Source organism: Juglans microcarpa x Juglans regia, chromosome 6D, assembly GCF_004785595.1.
Source record: "Juglans microcarpa x Juglans regia isolate MS1-56 chromosome 6D, Jm3101_v1.0, whole genome shotgun sequence".
Taxonomy (NCBI): domain Eukaryota; kingdom Viridiplantae; phylum Streptophyta; class Magnoliopsida; order Fagales; family Juglandaceae; genus Juglans; species Juglans microcarpa x Juglans regia.
The window spans coordinates 20,672,228-20,690,255 of record NC_054604.1 but is presented as its reverse complement, the minus strand read 5'-3'; the positions used below and the strand labels follow the sequence as shown (position 1 = coordinate 20,690,255).

Here is an 18,028-nt window from a genome sequence, read left to right as displayed (position 1 = left end):
TCTTCTCGTTTGTTGTTTGTTTCCGTAACTTGAAAGGGGCCAAGTCAGGTGATGCTCTTATCCTTAAGATTTCTTACGATTGAAATCATGCTAAGCAAACTTGTGCCATGTATTTGGGCGTTTTCGAATTTTCTGTGCTAGCCGATTATTGTGTGGTAGTCTCTAGACTAATTTCTCATTTGTCCTCCAATAGTTGTTCTAATTGGGTGGTAATCGAGAATGTTGAAGCTGTTTTGCCGTGTATCCTCCTATCCTTCGAAAATAGTATTTTCTATTTAACTTGGTTAGTCATAAGTGATGATAATTAATCTTTGATATATGTATATATGTATATATGCATGATGATGTCGAGTGTGTTATGCCCTGTTTTATGTTCCAACCGTGTGTTTTTTCAAGGCATCTTGTTGTAGTTCTCTCTTGTATATTTCCTTGAGTTAAGTCATGTTTTAATTATGTCAAGTCTTGTCTTTATGTGTTAAATTAATGGAGTAGAGGTTTATAATTTTAAACATACTTTACTCAAATTTATGGCCTAAGTAAGCCACTAAGAATATTTTTAATCAAACTAGTAAGCTTGCTTCAGGAATTTTAAGTTGCCAAGTATTGTACCCTTTTATTTATGCTATGTTTTCAAGAAACATGTGATGTTTTCTTGAGTTTTCTACAACTCTTGTTTAATTATGTAGTGAGATTTTGACTAAATGAGGGATGTTTAAGACCATGAATATACTAAGACTTGCTAGCTGCCCATGCACTACAGAATTTCTGCACTATGTTCTGTTTTGGGATTGAAACCAGCCCATTTCATCCCTTGTTCAATTTCACCCTTTTGTTCGACTAGAGTTAAATTTTTAATATGAAAAACCATTGAAGAGCAAGTGACAAAAATCAATCCTCTTGTGGGCATTGGCCTTTTGTTGGACTTACCTTCCATATGATGTTACAAAACTATCAAATGCTCTCTTTAAATGAAAATTCCAAACTTGTAGCAGTTCCTTGTTCCCTTCCATTCTTAAATAAATTCCTATCATTTATACATTCATAACCTATGATTTCTACCTATCCTTCAAATAGAATACGACGGCCTTTAAAAAGGGACAGCAAGCAAGTTATGTACTTTCATGGATTTCTTAAATGTAGAATGAGGATATTAATGTTTTGGCTTGGTGCCATGTATGGTAGGTAGCTAAATGGGTTAAGGAAAAACACTTTAATTCCAATTTGGAATTTAAGTGAGCCTGTAGGGGTGTTGGATAGTAAAGCTTAAAGTGAAATGAATATTAATGTGTATATCCCATTTCATTGAATAGGAGTTTATTTTCAAGATTCAAGGAACCTACTAGTAAAACATCAAGGTAAGTAGCTATGACCATGCTCCTTAGACAAAGTTCTCTTATGAAAGAATGTCTCTATCTCTCTTTTCAAATATTCTTTTAAAGAAAGAGTATATATTATGTGCAAGTCTTTCTTGGTAGCCCTTGTTAAGCACCCTATTGATTATAATTGTATGTATTTGTATAAGGTAATGCATCATGAGATTTTCATACATGCTCTCTCTCAAATAACTACGTCTTACTTATATCTAGCATGACATGAAACGCTTTTTTTCAAGAAACGCATATGCACTTGGACTAAGGAAAGATAATGAAAATGTGGACTGCAAAGAAAGAAAAGAAATGAAATGAAGGTTATGGTATGAAGCTACGTAACAACCATATGAATGAAAATGGTACCAAAGGAATGGGTAGATTGTAATGCCGGTAAGTAGTACTGGTAGTGCACTCAGTGCTGCCCCCTATGAAAGGGATTCCCAACCTATGGCCACGGGCGGGATCCAGGTCCAAAAGACCGTTAACCCCAATACATGGGACGTAATAGTGTGTATTGGCTAAAGAAAGTGAAACATGAAAGCAAAGTTATTTCTTAGAAATGTTTATGCATGAAAGTATAGTTATTCCTTAAGTTGTTTATGCATGGAAGCATTGTCAAGAATTAGTAAATGTTTATATATGCATGTTTTTAAAAGAAAAGATTATGTGATTAATAAGTTAACAGCATGATGTACTGCTTACTGAGTATTAGACTCACTTTGTGTTTATGTTTTAAATGTCCAGGTATGGATGAAAAGGTTGTGGAGCTAAGCACTACAGAGGAGGAAGGGGCCAATGCTAAGAGTTCCCCTATCGGTTAGACTTTTGATGATAATGGTTTATGTTTTACGATGGGTCCCGTGTTGGGACGTTTTGTTGGATTAACTTTAAGATAATATATCTTTTGGGTATGTTGTAAATACTATAGTGGGGTGATGGTAATGGTGTAACTTCTATGGTGGGGTGATGGTAACCCCACATAAGATGGTTTAACACCTTTTGTATGTGTTGCAGGAACTGAGTCCCCTTTTATTAGGACTAGTTATGTTTGAAAGAATGAATGTTGGACTCTGAGATTCCTTTATCTAAAATGCTAAACAGATCGTCTATCAGGTATTTCCTTTTAAACTAGAAGTGCAGAGTACATGCATGACATGTTCACGCATATCCCTTATCACCTTCGTAGAAAAAAAAATAATAATATAGTACTAATAATAATAAAAATGAAAGAACGAGTAAAGGGTCACGATCTTGTCCTAGGTTAGGGCGGGGCTGTGACACATAATGAGCCACATCACTGGTCAATTTGGGCCAATAGTAATCAAAGGAGATCAGGGCCAACGTCTTATCTCACCCAAAGTGAGCCTCGCTATGAAGTTCACTAATAATTTGTTGTCTTAGCGAACAATTTCGGATGCACAACTTTAATCCACGAAATAAATAACCATTATGCAAAATAAAATCATTTCGTTGAGCATCAGTTACCTCCCGAAATATCCTCCCAAATGAAGGATCTGCTGCATACATGTCACTAAAAACCTCAAATCCTACAACTCTGGTGGTCATGCTGATAAGGAGTAATGTACAACTACTCAGGGCATCTGCTACGCGGTTCAGACTTCCTTAAGGTGCCTCAACGAAAATGTGAACTGCTTCATGTAGGCCACCCACTTAGCATGTCGCTTGCTCAACTTGTGCTGGCCATTTACGTACTTCAAGGCTCGTGGTCAGTGACAAGAATGAACTCCCTCTACACTAGGTACACCAATGCTTCAGGAGCTAAACTATGGCCTAGAACTCCAGGTCATAAGTAGAATAATTATTCTTCAAACGTGGCAATTTCTCTTTGAAAAAGGTTATTGGTCATCCATCCTGACTCAAAACACCACAAATGCCAACCCCAGATGCATCATAGTTGACTTCGAACACCTTATCAGAATATGGAAGTGCTAAAACCGGTGCCTCTATCATCTTCTGCTTGACCAGTTGAAAACTAGCCTCTGCCTCCTCAGACCACTGGAAGTCATGTCCCTTGAGGCACTCTGTCATAGGAGCAATCAGATTTTTGAAGTTTCTGATGAGCCGAAAGTAGAAGGATGCCAATCCATGGAAACACCTAACATCGTGTAAGCGCGTAGGTTTGGGCCACTCCAAGACCGCATCTATCTTTAACTAATCTGCATGAACACCATCAATAAACACAACAAAACCAAGGAAAGTTACAAAAGTAGTAAAGAAATAACTCTTTTTCTGATTGACAAATAGACGCTCCGTTCTCAACATATGAAAGATAGCTCAAAGGTGATCAAAGTGTGACGCCCATGTCGGACTATAGATGACGATATCGTCGAAGTAAATTACAACTAATCTCCTCATAAAAGGCCTTAGAACCAAATGCATAAACCTCATGAATGTACTGGGCACATTGGACAACCGAAAAGGCATAACCATCCATTCATACAACCCCTGTTGCGTCTTAAAAGCCGTCTTCTACTCATCTTCGGGTCTTATTCTGATCTGGTGGTATCTATTTTTAAGGTCAATTTTCAGAAGACCTTAGAACCGAACAGTTGATCCAGCATACCATCTAGGCATGGAATGGGAAACCTATACTTAACTATGATCCTGTTGATTGCTCTGCTGTCAAAACACATACGCCAGGAACCATTTTTCTTCGGTACCAGCAGGGCAAGGATTACACATGGGTTCATGCTCTCACAGATATAACCCCTTTCCAATAACTTCACCACCTGACGATGCAACTCTTCAGCTTCTTTGGGACTGAGGCAATACGCAGGTCGGTTTAGTAAACTTGACCCTGGAACAAGGTCAATCTAATGCTAAATATCCCTCATAGGCAATAGCCCAAGAGAAAGATCTTCTAGCATCAGGTCAGAAAACTCTGCTAGCAGCTGCTGCACCTCTATTGGTAAATTTGAAGTCATGTCTATTGCACTATTCTCACAAGGCAACATGGCGTAAATCGTAACTTCCCGCTCAATCTCCTCTAGAAGCCTGGACATAGAAAGAAGGTTAATACTATTGACTACCGGGGTAGGAGTGGTTCCTTCCTGGCAAGGTACCAACACAATCTTCTTCCCTTTGATACTGAGGGAATACTTATTCTTCCGCCCATTGTGAACAACATTGCAATCATACTGCCAGGGCCTGCCTAATAATACATGACAAGCATCCATAGATACGACATAACACCAAGCATTATCAAGATATTTTCAGTTGATCAAAAAAGACAATAGGCATATCCTATCTACTGTTACCTTATTGCCTTTATTCAACCACGATAATTTGTACAGTTTGGGATGACAATCTGTCTTTAACTATAATTTCTAGACAGCTTCTTCAAGCACTACGTTCTCACAATTGCCATTGTCAATGATCATCTTGCAGACTTTATTTGCTACTGTGCAGGTTGTGTGGAAAATATTGGTTCTCAACCAATTATCCCCCTGAATCACTCTTGGGAGTCAATAGACTCTTGCGAACGACCAAGGTCTCATGGCCATCACCATACAACACATCTCCATCCTCATCATCATTGTACACAGGCTTTCCAATCACCTCAGCTTCTTCTTCCATGTCTTCCTCAATTAGGAGAGTTTTCCCTTTTGATTAGCAGGGCTTCCTGCACTCAGTCGCTCTATGCCCTGTTTACCACATCTGAAACATCTAATATTAAAATTAGAACTCTGACCCTGTGATGGCTGTTGGGAGTTACGAGGTTAATGAGGGCCAACTGTTCAACAATTTTGATTGGTTCTAATCATTGGCCTTATGTTCTGCTGCTTCTTTACAAATAGTGCACACTGGTATGCTTCAGAAACTGTCCCCCAATGAGTGAAGGCCCAAATACGGCACCACCATCTGCTCTTCCATCTCAGACAGATCATTCCGAGCTATCAATTAATAGAACTCTTTCGTGTAATCATCAACTAATCTCGTGCCTTGCCTCAATGAGTGAAGTCACTAAAATAAAGTTTGAGTATAGCCGAAAGAAAGGAAGTGACCCTTCATCTTCTTTTTCATCTTCTCCCAATCAGTAATCTTGGTCTTGTCATGCCTGTCTCGTGATCGCCTCAACTGTTCCCACCGCATAGATGCTCAACCTTTGAGTTTGATGGCGACCAGTTTCACTTTGACACGATCTGAGACCTCCTTATAATAAAAAATATGCTCCCCTTCATTCAACCAATCAATGAACCATTCAACCTGAAACATACCAAAAAATTCGGGTAGATCCACTCAGAAACCGAGGTTCCTATGATGCTCCTCCCAACCATAGTGCTCCCGGAAGAAAGGATGATCGTGATATGGGTTCTCGAGACTAGAATCGGAATCGGAATCGTGATCTTCCATCTCACGATTGCCGATATCCGACGCTGTTAGACTCTAGGTTAACTCTGCAACTTGCCTCTACAAATATTCAATCATCACATCTTGAACGCTACGATCATGGTGCAGGACTTTCTCGTTTAGAACCTGTCCACGATGACCACGACCACCAGTCATGGAAACTGATGAGATATCACCCCAGGAAAGATGCTAAAGCTCTGATGTCAACTGACGCCAGACAGAATAATGATTATTCTGCAGGCTAGTTTGAACAGATAATTCACAGGAAGGAAGACAAGAGAATCGCCCAAAAATACAGAGAAAAAGCTTCTGATGTTCAATTCAAAATTGTCAAAATTCAAGAATGATCCAGTCAACCCACAAGCCAGACTATAATAGCTAAAAATCTACCATATCAAAAGTTTATCAAAACTAGAAAAATCTTAATAATCACACTCAAAATAAATACGTAATAAAAAAAGTAATCTGTAAAAAATTTGGCCTAAATTGAGTTCAGAATCACTTCATAAATGATAAATAAAATATTACTATAGAAGACAAAAATTAATTAAAAATAGGAATTCAGAGGGAAAAATAGTAGAATTTGGCCGCAAAGACTATGCAAACCAAGCTAGCTCGGTGCCCATGACGTGCGCGCCGAAAATTTCTTTTTGAATTGGGATCATATACGCAATTTTGATACTCGTAGTCAAAGTAATAGCCAAAATACCGAAACGTGTCCAAAATTACCACAAATAAGGAAAGATCACGATTTCCTGCCATCTTTGCGCTGATCTACCACCTCAAAGTATTTTAGCGAAGTCAATGTGCAATCTAACAACTCAGCATTATTTGACTCAAATATTCCTGCATTAGTTGAATTCACTTCAACAACTAAATACAGAAGTCTCTACTTAAGCCTACTTTTTTGGTTCTGTCGTTCTCTGTTCCATTCTCACCCTCTCTCCCTAGCCCTACATGTTAACTTACTTGCCTCTAATGTTTACTCTACTGACGTAAAAACATCAAAAACTATTGATCTTGGTTTTTATCAAACACGCATGCAATTACAAGCTTCATATATATTTATCAAAGAAGTTGCTATATCTCTGCCAACTCCTTCAACTCATTTACATACAAACAGGGAACGATGAGTCTAGCTAATGATTCAAGGGAAGGTGTATCTTCCTGTCGTTATGTTAAAACTAGGGAACTTAAATGGTTTAAATTTAGTTATTATTACAGTATATATATATTTATGATATGGTATTAATAAGAGTATTCACCTGAGTACGGATCTGGTACCCTGCTATACTTGGACTCGGATTTGGACTTGTAATGCAGTCCAAGTACCTGCAACCCAAGTCATAACTCGGGCCAGTAGTTGGAAGAATCCAGATTTTTTAAATCCAAAAATTTGGGTTTCCAAGTTGTACCGGGCGGACCAAAGTTTACAAAATCTCATTTTTTTTTTTTTAATCTTTTAAAAAATCCGGATACTCAAATTGTACCTGGGTTGAGGATAATTTATTTTTTAAAAAAAATAATTATTCTTATCAGTTATTATTCACTACTTCACACTCTACACCTTAAAAAAATATTCAAGTAGGAGGTGTGGGGATAAATAGTAACTAATATATAGTAAAATCCTAAATAAGTAAACTTGAATACTGTATCGGATTTTAAACCCTGTACCCATAGCCACCCACGAATATGGACGGATGGGTAATCAAGTGAACAGGGTAATTAAATTACTAATTAAAATGGCTTGAGAGCTAACAAGTCACCACATTATCAATTCATAACATTATATAATAAATTGGTAGTTCCCTGGCCATATATTTCTCTTGAAACTGATTCAGGACTCCTTTGTTTTTCCTCACGCATCGGCAACCCCATCTTTGGAATGTTGCGGTTATGGTCAATGACCCAACAAAACTTGCTACATATGTATGCCTGAAGACATCACGCAAGTGACAAATGAAGGAACAAAGATAATGTTAAAGAAAAAGATTAAAAACAAATGATCCCATTTGGCAGAGTGGTTAGAGCAGTTGAAGAAAGAACACCAGCTCCCTTCAGTACCCCTTCTCTCCCTTTAGCTTTTAAGATAAGAAACTTGGTCTCTTTGAAAGGCATACTTCATGCACAACCCATTATCCTATTCCAAAAGCTCTCTCCTTTTTCTCCCCTCCTCTCACAATGACAAGACAATCAAAGCCCTGGAGACCTTTCACAGCAAATTGCTGTTCTGCTGAAGACCAGACAATTTTTGGAAACTTCAGTCGTTGCAGGCCGTCGAGGTCAGAGTTCTCTAAGAACATCGCTCCGTTGCCTTCGTTTCGAAAGTTGTCGTACTCTGATCTCAGTCGATCTTCATCGACACGCATCAATGAAGATCTTGCACAGTCTTTTGGGTCGGAGCTGTATGATTTTCAGCTGAGCGAGCTGCGTGCCATTACTCAGAATTTCTCGAGCAACTTCTTGTTAGGAGAAGGCGGTTTTGGGACTGTCCATAAGGGTTATGTGGATGAGAATTTAAGGCAGGGTTTGAAGGCGCAGGCTGTTGCCGTGAAGCTTCTTGACATTGAAGGCTTGCAAGGACACCGCGAATGGCTTGTAAGTATCAGTCCCATTACCCAAACAATATTAATAGTTATACGTATTCTCACGCTCAATACACCATTTAAAAATATATAATTTTATTTTTTTATTTTCATATTTCATATTTCATATCTTATGAAATATGAGAGTAAATGAATAAAATTACATATTTTTAAATAGTATACAGAGTGTAAAGTTTATGTTTAAAATTTTTCATATTAATAGCTAATGTCATATATTATTTCTTTTTATGCTAAATAAATAACTGATATCAATTTGTATGATTAGAAGTAACTAATAATTGAGAGGTATATGTAGCTGGTGTCACATAGTATTAATTAGATTATAATACTTCTTTTCTTGCTTTGCTATACTTTTATTATTATTTTGAAAGAGCATAGTGTTAAGAGTATTGACATAAAGTCAAACCTCCATTCCACTCTACCCAAAAGACGCCAAGTTAATTCCAAGAACCTAAAGTCTAATTACAACTGCGGCTGCCAATGGAAGTCCTAAAGTGTTGAACTTTATTCGAGCCTAACATTAGCCAAATTTACGCTCTTTTCAGCTTATTTCCCTCCAATCAACATTTTCTAAAATTTTTGTTGACAATATTATTTTAAGAGCTTTGTCAGATACAAGCAATTTGGTAAGTCAAACCACATATCGATGTTAACATGATTTTTTTTATTGAAAAAAATAAAATAAGGAAAATTTTGAGAGAAGAAGAAGCCTCTCTGTCACACGAAAATTATTTCCATCTCAATTCGTACCGTTTCATTAAATAAATGTCTTACATGTCAGTATCGATACACAGTTTGGTGCGTGAACTCGCTTGCAAGAAAACTTTTCCTTATTTTAAATACCATTACCATCCTTTTGATTATAAAAACTAGTTCCTTTTAATATTTCTGGGCATGAGCTTAGGCAACCTCATCCATCTAGTTAAATGAAAACCGATGTTTTTTCGTTTATTTGGTGACAATATTATTTTGTACGCTGTTGTAGGCTGAAGTAATATTTCTGGGGCAGCTCAGGCACCCACATCTTGTTAAACTGATCGGATATTGTTGCGAGGATGAAGAAAGGCTTCTTGTATACGAGTTCATGCCTCGAGGCAGCTTAGAGAATCACTTATTCAAAAGTAAGTTTCATTCTCTGACGTACAAAGGGCTCGTTTGGATGATGAGATGAGATGATTTTAGATGGATTGAATAAAATATTATTAGAATATTATTTTTTAATATTATTATTATTTTAAAATTTTAAAAAAAATTGAATTATTTATTATATTTTATATTAGAATTTGAAAAAGTTATAATAATGAAAATATATGAGATGAGATTGATTAAGAATGTTTCTGTATTCAAACGAGGTTAGTCATGAATGCAAATCTATTTTTAGAACACAATGTTGGAAGGATAATATATGCAATGAGAAAGGTTTGGTTTGCACAAGAAAGTTAAGAGTTGTACATGCTGACATGATTCAATATGATCTATCAGATTTTAAAATAATTTTTTACTATAGAATTCATTTGACTATTAAGATAAAGTCATGCCAGTGTGTAAACCTAATGCTTCTCACATGATATATGTATTCACATTGCCATGCCATGCTTCTCACGGATCATAAATCCATGAATGATTGTAGGGATTTCAATATCATTGCCATGGGGAACAAGAGTGAAGATTGCAATAGGAGCAGCCAAAGGCCTTTCATTCTTGCATGGCGCTGAGCAGCCTGTCATTTACCGTGACTTCAAAACTTCCAATGTCTTGCTAGACTCTGTAACAACTCCATATACATACATCTATCTCTTTTTTCTGAAAAAAAGAAAACAGACAATTAGATTGACACCACTACTCTCAAACTGCATGCTGACTGCTTTTTCTCTCTTGTTTGTTATGCTTTATTTCTATGTTATTAACAGGATTTTACAGCCAAATTGTCAGATTTTGGGCTTGCAAAGATGGGGCCTGAGGGATCTAATACACACGTTACAACTCGAGTGATGGGTACCTACGGCTATGCTGCCCCAGAATATGTCTCAACAGGTAGTACTGCTTTAGGCTCAAAATAGGTAGTGCTGCTTTCAGCACGATTGTAAGCAATATAATCTGTAATCTATATGGTTTTTGAAGCAGGTACTTTGCTCAGGTTAGGCCACGTCTTTTCAGTCCTGCGGTAAATTAATAATAATTGATGTGACAGTAGTGTTGGATTTTGTTATGCTTTATATAACATTTTTTAAAACCTGCTATAACGTTAGTTTTATAAAATATTTTATAAAAATACTCATAAATATTATTATATAAAATATTGTGTATTTACCATTTTTTTTACTGTTTTGGTTTTAGTTCCACATTGTTAGGAATAAAAGAGCAGCAAAGCATAAGAGAAGGATTAGTGTCATTGACTAAGTGTACTAGTTAAAGTTTAGCTAGTAATTTTTATTTTAATAAAATTTCTCCCTTGACCTTTTTTATAAAAGGAGAAGAGAGAAAGTTAAAATTTTACTAACGGTAAAATTTTGTAGATGTATTTGAGGTGAGAAGTTTTCATATAGTAGATTTTTTTTCTTTAAATCTGGTGATTTTTCTCCTATTCTAAGAGCTTTCTGCCTAAATTTATGGTGCTGTGATTATTTCTCTATTTTTTTATTATATTCCTGCAAATTCCCAACAAATAGGAGAACTCTGATGTGTTATGCTAATATATTTCAGGTCACTTGACTACAAAAAGCGATGTTTACAGCTTCGGTGTGGTGCTGCTGGAACTTGTAACGGGAAGAAGATCAATGGACAAATCGAGAGCAAAGAGTGAACAAAACCTCGTTGATTGGGCCAAACCTTACCTGAGCAGTAGCCGAAGATTGCGTTGTATTATGGACCCAAGACTTGCAGGACAGTATTCTGTGAAGGGAGCAAAGGAAATGGCTCTTCTGGCATTGCAGTGCATAAGTTTGAACCCCAAAGATAGGCCAAGAATGCCTGCCGTTGTTGAAGGCCTTGAAAGGCTGCAGCATTACAAGGACATGGCAGTCACCAGTGGGCAATGGCCAGCATCACCAAAATCTACCAGAAATGGAGTCTCTACAAAATCGAAGATGGAGAGCGCCAGAGTTGGAAATCATAGGAAATCGTCTCCTATCACTACCACTCGAAAAACATGATCAATGATCTCTCGATCTAACGACAATTCCAAGTTCGTATATAGTAGTACTATGGATGCCTATAAAGCGCACACACTTTTAAGGGCATGTCTAGGTTTCTATGTAATATTGCATGTGAATGGCTTATGGAATGTATATGTGTACAGCCCATTGAGAATATAATAAAATGTTTGTATAAGAGTAACGCCATATAAAAGTGGAGTGGCATTGGGTAGATAAATTTTCTCTATATTATTCAAGAAAGAGAAATACTTTAGCTTCAAAGAGATAACACAAAAGTAAACTTATAAAATGACATGATTTGATGTGGTACAAAGTTACTTTTATGTAAAATAGATTTAACAGATTACATGAATTCAAACGATTAGTTTATGAGATGCAGCCCGCCTTATGTAGACTGATGGCAGTCCTACCCACCCCCATCTGCCTGGGTACGGGGGACAACTTTTTCCCCACCCCCACCAGTTAAGGCCCAATGGGTCGCCTGGCCACCCCACTCTAGGCTTCGTTTGGATGATTAACTCATTTCAACTCATCATTACAATTTTTTTAAATCTTAATACAAAATATAATAAATAATTTAATTTTTTTAAATCTTAAAATAATAATAATATTAAAAAATAATATTCTAACAATATTTTATTATCTCAACTCAACTTAACTCAATTTACTTCAATATTCAAACGCAACCTAAATTAAACAATCCAACACACAATACACCCACCAATATCAAATTTAACAACAAATAATCCAACTAGCACAATCCAGTCAACACAACCAATCCCTTGAATTTTAATGCTATTAGATTGGGTTTGTAGTTTGAAACTAGAGATAAATCTTATCACAACTTACTATTCCAATTTGTTGAGAAACTACCCTGCGACCAAAACAAAAGAGAGACAAGGAGATGGCCACAACCTAAGCACTTAAGACTCGTTGGGATATTAAGAATATATCTTAATATTTGTAAATAGTAATAAAATAATTTATAAATAAATAGTAATGAATACTTTATGAATAATTTATAAATAATAATAAAATAATTTGAGAATATCTGAGAGCAGTTTTATTCCCAAACAAGCCTAAGGGCAGAGATAATAGAGAGAGAGAGAGAGTCACATAGATGTAATTCGCGGTCAAGACTCTGAGACTAGGATAGACGGTATTGGCATAGTTGATGGAGGTGTTGATATTGATATTAGACTGGCTAACAGCAAAAGGTGCGATTTGACACCCCGAAGTTTTGTAAGAAATCGTTATTTATTGTTTCCCTACTTATTTGTTTAGTTGATGATATTTACTTCATTAGGGTTTTAATAATTAGAAGTAAAATTAGGGTGGGAATTGTTATTAGGCCCTAAACTCATTATTTTTTAGGTATAAGAAGAGGGAATTAGAATAGGGCCCAAAGGATAGTAGTCCCTCGATATATTTTGTGTCAAGAGATAACTATTAGATTGAGACTTTGAGTTGGGTGTTTTTCGCTCATGGGCTAACCAAAGACTCAAGAAAAACCATTATTATTAGTTTAGAATATGCACAAAATGCATATACGTGATACCCCATATGATAAGGATAAAGTTAGATGGTATATGAGATCTCATATTATTTGAGAATGAAAAGTTCTTGCTCTTTATTAGATTTCAATGAGATTCTAATTATATTATTAATTAGTTCTTTTGAAGTATAAACTATGTTATTTGGGTCTTCTATTGAAACGTTACAATATATTTATTGTACTACGTTTTGGATCATCATATTATAATTGGTGAGATCATGATGGACCAATTAATTTAATTTGATAAGTAGTGTAATAACTTAGAAATGTCGGATCCTTATGGATTGCGGATTACTTACGTCCCGATGAGCAATGACAGCTAGGGAAGGAAAAAAATAAAGTCACTTTTAATGTGATTTTTTATATAATTGTAACGTAAGCTAGAATTAAGGATTAATTATTCGAAAAAAATAACATTAGTTCTAGCAATTAATATTTGATCTAATCTTATTGGGCCATTCTTTTTTTGTCACAAAGAAAAGACTCGTTGTCTTTCAGTTGGGCCAAACCCATTTGAGAAGAGAAAATAGGTTACAGGGCATTCGTTATGAAATTTAGGACAACAAAAAAAAAAAAAAAAAAAAAAAAAAAAAAAAAAAAAAAAAAAAAAAAAGGTCATTGCTCGTTTGTTTAAATACCATCCAATAATTCGGCTTTGGGCTCATCTGGCTGGTTTTTTCTCATGTCTGGTCCATAATCTGAAACATCGAGTTCATCTGGTGGGTGTCCGAACTCTGAATTTCATACCCACCCCTATACGGATGCGAATACAATTAGGTAGCGATAAGATTACTATCTTATTACTATTTATTTACTATTTAAGTGTATTTTAAATTTTTTTATTTTTTTATCATTTTATTTTAAGTATTTTTTTAACATCCATAATCATTAAGAAAAAATTAAAAAAATATATAATTTTTCTAATACTCATTTTCTTAATCATTAAGTAAAATAAAAAATTAAAAAAAAATTCAAATACAAATTAGGTAGTAAATAAGTAGTAGTAGAATAGTAACTCTATCATTATTCATTACATAATATGGGTTTCCACTCCTAACTAGGTTTCGCATTTAAAAAATGATATATCGTCTAGATAAAAAGACATCATTTTGTCAGTTGTTGAGATTTGAGATTTTGCATACTTTATTGGTTAAGCTTTGGAAATCTGAGGTTTAGGGATTCTGTATACCTTAAAGATGATTTGATGAGATTTGATGTTTTAAAGTTTGTAGAATTTAAGAAATGTCTTTCATGACACTTGAAGTCTTAGATCAGGTAGGCTTATTTTGCGGATTATAGAAAAGAATCTTTATAAATAGCAAGAATCTATAAGGTTTAGACTTTTCTTAAGGTATACGTAAGCTTAATTAAAAGTTAGGTTTGAAGTTATATAGACTTTTGGATATGAAGTTTTGGATTTCGGCGGACTTTAGGGAATAATTTCAGCTTTGATGTTTAGAAATCAGCAGAGGGCAAGAGCTGATTCTTGTGATATTAAGGTCTTAGAATCTATAAGCATTAGGAATGATGTTTATATGGAAATACGGGTTTTAGATTTAGATGTTAAGAGTTGAATTCATGACTTTTGAGGTTTGTTTCTAAGGACGTATGTAAGTCTAAAGTGATGTTAGGTTTATTTTTATAGATGGTAATAAGGGCTTTATGAGTTTATTAAAGATATTGTTAGGATTGGGTAAAACTAGCAAAAAAAAAAAAAAAAAAGGGATTATTATTAGGCTTTAATTTCATTATGGAAGTTCATATTTTTAGACTCAAACTAGACCTTGAGGTGTAAGACGATTGACATTAGTTGTGTGAATATGGATGCCAAGAAGATTAGGAGATATTTAAGGCACTAGGCACAAAAAATGGGAAAGTTAGACGTTTGGAATGTTGGATTCGACATAATTGTTGAGGATTAAATTAAGCGTGAAAACACTTTGCTTAAGTGTAGCAAATTTTGAAGACGGAATTTTTTTAAGGGGAAATGATGTAACACTCAGGCCAAGCACTAAATTTCGCATCCAATTTTTTTTTTAATATGGATGAAAAGCCTACTTGAGTTTTAACGAGTACTTTTAGAAATAGATCACGGGCTCAAAATTTGTATAGATAGAATATGGATTTTTTTTTTTTTTTTTACCTTGATAATTAAGTTAAATTCAGTTAATATTTTTATGGATCGAGTGGGATTTATTTTATTTGGTATATGTCCTGACAAATTATAGAACAAATTAAGCTAGTTTGGAATGTGAGTCGAAGGCAGGATTACAGACAAGTCAAAGATTTTTTTTAACTGTTTTACTCGGCCCAATTTAAGTTCTATAACCTAGATGTAAATCCAAATACTTTGAAATGAGACCAAAAAGTCCAAGCCCGTGAGAAGCCAGGGATAAGTCCCACGCCATGCACATCCCATGCACGTTTTTCTCCATGTCATTTTTCTCCTCTAAGGTTTTTCAACCACCTGACCTATATACAGAAGTAGAGGTATTTTTCTTCAACTTAGAGAAACCGCCTAGGGCTCCTTGCTGCTGTCAGCAACTCTCCAAGCAAAACGTCTCCCGTCCCTGTCCCTGCACCACCACCACCGAAGGTGGTTCACTGACCAGCCCATGCTCCTCCGTGACTACCCCTAGACAGACCAACGGAAGTGAACCTATCCACGGTTGTGTCCCACGTTCAAACACAACCACCGTTCACCGTAGGCTCCCTCCACCGTAAACAATTACCACCACGGATTGCACCACTTGAAACACCAAGCACACGGATCGCACAACTAGAAAATAACCATCGAGAGCCAACTCCACTCAGCCAGCCCAGCATCCTCACGGCTTTTCCTCAAACCATATCGCAAGAAAACTGCAGCTTCCCAAGGAGATCAGGCCGCCACATGCTCCTCCATAACGCTGCCCTACACCACCGTCGCCCAATGTCTGTAAATCACTGCAAATAGCACTCTGTTTTGCACCACTGAAACAGAGTAACCTTTCCCCCACCATGAGCCACAACCAAGCCACTCTACGGCTCCAGGCCCCTCCACTTCGTCAGCACCTGCACAGAAAAATATTGTCGGAGACTTCACACCACCCCAAGCCACAACTCTCTCTCTTGGTAAGCCCACTCCAATCTCCCCACGATTCCATCTTCGTCACTTGTTCTTTCTCTCACCACTCTCAAACACTCTCTCTCTCTCATCCCTTTTTCTCTCTCCTTCAGTGTCGTGCTGTCACACCGAGCACCTTAGACCGCCGCCCACCTCCCTGCTCTTCGCATCACGCCTCCTCTCTCAGTGACTATGGAATCCTCTGTCGCATGGTTGGTCTGGAGGTTTTCACAAGCACAGTTTTCCTTTGTTTAATGTTTTTCCCACAGAGCCCTTACACCTTATGTTTATCTCCTAAAACACCTTGCTTTTAATTGAGTTTTATATTAAGTTTAGTTTTTATTTTGTGAGAGTTTTATTTTGAATGATATTATTTAGTAATAACATATTTTTAAAATATGAATTTTTTGAAGTGAACAAAAAGTGTAAAATTTTATTTTTGAACTCTTTAAAGCGAAATTAATTAAGTCTATTTTTCGATTAAACGAAATTTTGTTTTCCTGTTTTGATCGATTTTGTTATAATTATGTTGAGAGAATTTTTCAACTAGCTATGTATTTTATATGGGCATACTTGTAATTAGCAAAAATATTAGGATGTATTATTAGAAATAATTTAGAGTTTAATAGTCGGAGAAATTAAGCGGATCACTTAGAAAATATTTTTTGTCATGACTGGTGTAGACATGAGCTAATTTTGTGCATTATGTTTTTGAACTCAAAAATAGCGAATATGAAATTTATGAAAATTTGTGCATGTGATGCGAAAATGTTTTGAAACTGTTTTTGAATATGTGAAAATATATGAATTTGTTCAGTACTTTTTTTGGATATGTTGTGGCATCTGAAAACCTTGGCATGAGTTTCTAAATATGTATTCTAATTAAGTCTGTTGCTAATGTTCTGTTCAGTTTCTGTTATGGCCTAGTCACGGGTGATAATAGTGGTATACGACCCAACCACGAGCTTTAATAGTGGATGCAGCCCAACCACAGGTTATAATTGTGGTTTATAACCCTACCACGAGGGTTAAACATGGTATCTGTCCCGATATGATGTTTTGATATGATAAAGATGAGATCTTAGATTTTGATATACCAAGTATTTTGAGAGTATTTTATTGGAGAGTCTTATTTAGTACGTTTATGATTTTATGTTATTTTGAAACTTTAAGTCAATGATATTTTCGAGTCTTTAGGGAGTTTTAATTTATTTCATTGAGGTATTTATTTGGTGTTATAGTGGAGGAACATATATATTTGGTTTGTTTTAAATAAACTCCTATTTTATGTGAAATTTAGAGTATATAATATGTTACAAGAGATGGATTTTAGGTTACAAGAGATTACTTTCCGGACATCTGGGAACAGAGCGTTACATTTGTTGCCCTCCACTTTAAAATGGGTTGTTTTCACAAATCTGAGTATTTGGTTACAAGCTGAGTAACTAGATCTTTATAATTGAGTACCAGCACTCGGAACGTATTATAAACCTGAATACCGATCCAAGTATAGTCGGATATCCTATCTGCATTCAGATTTAAACCAGTACCAGTGATCATGCGATGGCTACAGGAAAATTGCCTCCCTGTACCCCATTGACGCCTAGACAGGGTGGGCCATATCCCACCTCAGCTCCCTTTCCCATGGTAAATTACTTGAATCCACTCAACGGGTGGACTAGGCTTGCTATTTGCATGGAGTTCTAAATTAGTCCCTCCCTTTGTTACTTTGGTGTCCAATAGAACCAACCTAGGATTTTAAAACAACAAAAAAGATTGAGAGATTAAGAGAGATTACTTGGGCATTCTACGAGACCTTGTCTAAGCAAATACTCAAATCACTTACTTCAGATGTGGTGGACCAA

The 18,028-nt window shown here is 35.9% G+C and overlaps 1 protein-coding gene across 2 annotated transcripts; it reads left to right on the top strand.

Moving 5' to 3' along the window:
- The first annotated feature begins 7,628 nt into the window (after nt 1-7,628).
- On the top strand, nt 7,629-11,688 carry LOC121236115 (probable serine/threonine-protein kinase PBL15). 2 transcript variants are annotated; one of them, XM_041132621.1, is made up of 5 exons: nt 7,629-8,339; nt 9,333-9,468; nt 9,978-10,099; nt 10,258-10,381; nt 11,051-11,688. In XM_041132621.1, the coding sequence occupies exons 1-5, from the start codon at nt 7,923-7,925 to the stop codon at nt 11,497-11,499; spliced, it is 1,248 nt and encodes a 415-aa protein (XP_040988555.1). In that variant the 5' UTR covers nt 7,629-7,922; the 3' UTR covers nt 11,500-11,688. The 2 variants fall into 2 exon arrangements, with proteins under 2 accessions (XP_040988555.1, XP_040988554.1); XM_041132620.1 differs by having other exon boundaries at nt 7,631-8,339; nt 9,978-10,114.
- Nucleotides 11,689-18,028: the final 6,340 nt, after the last annotated feature.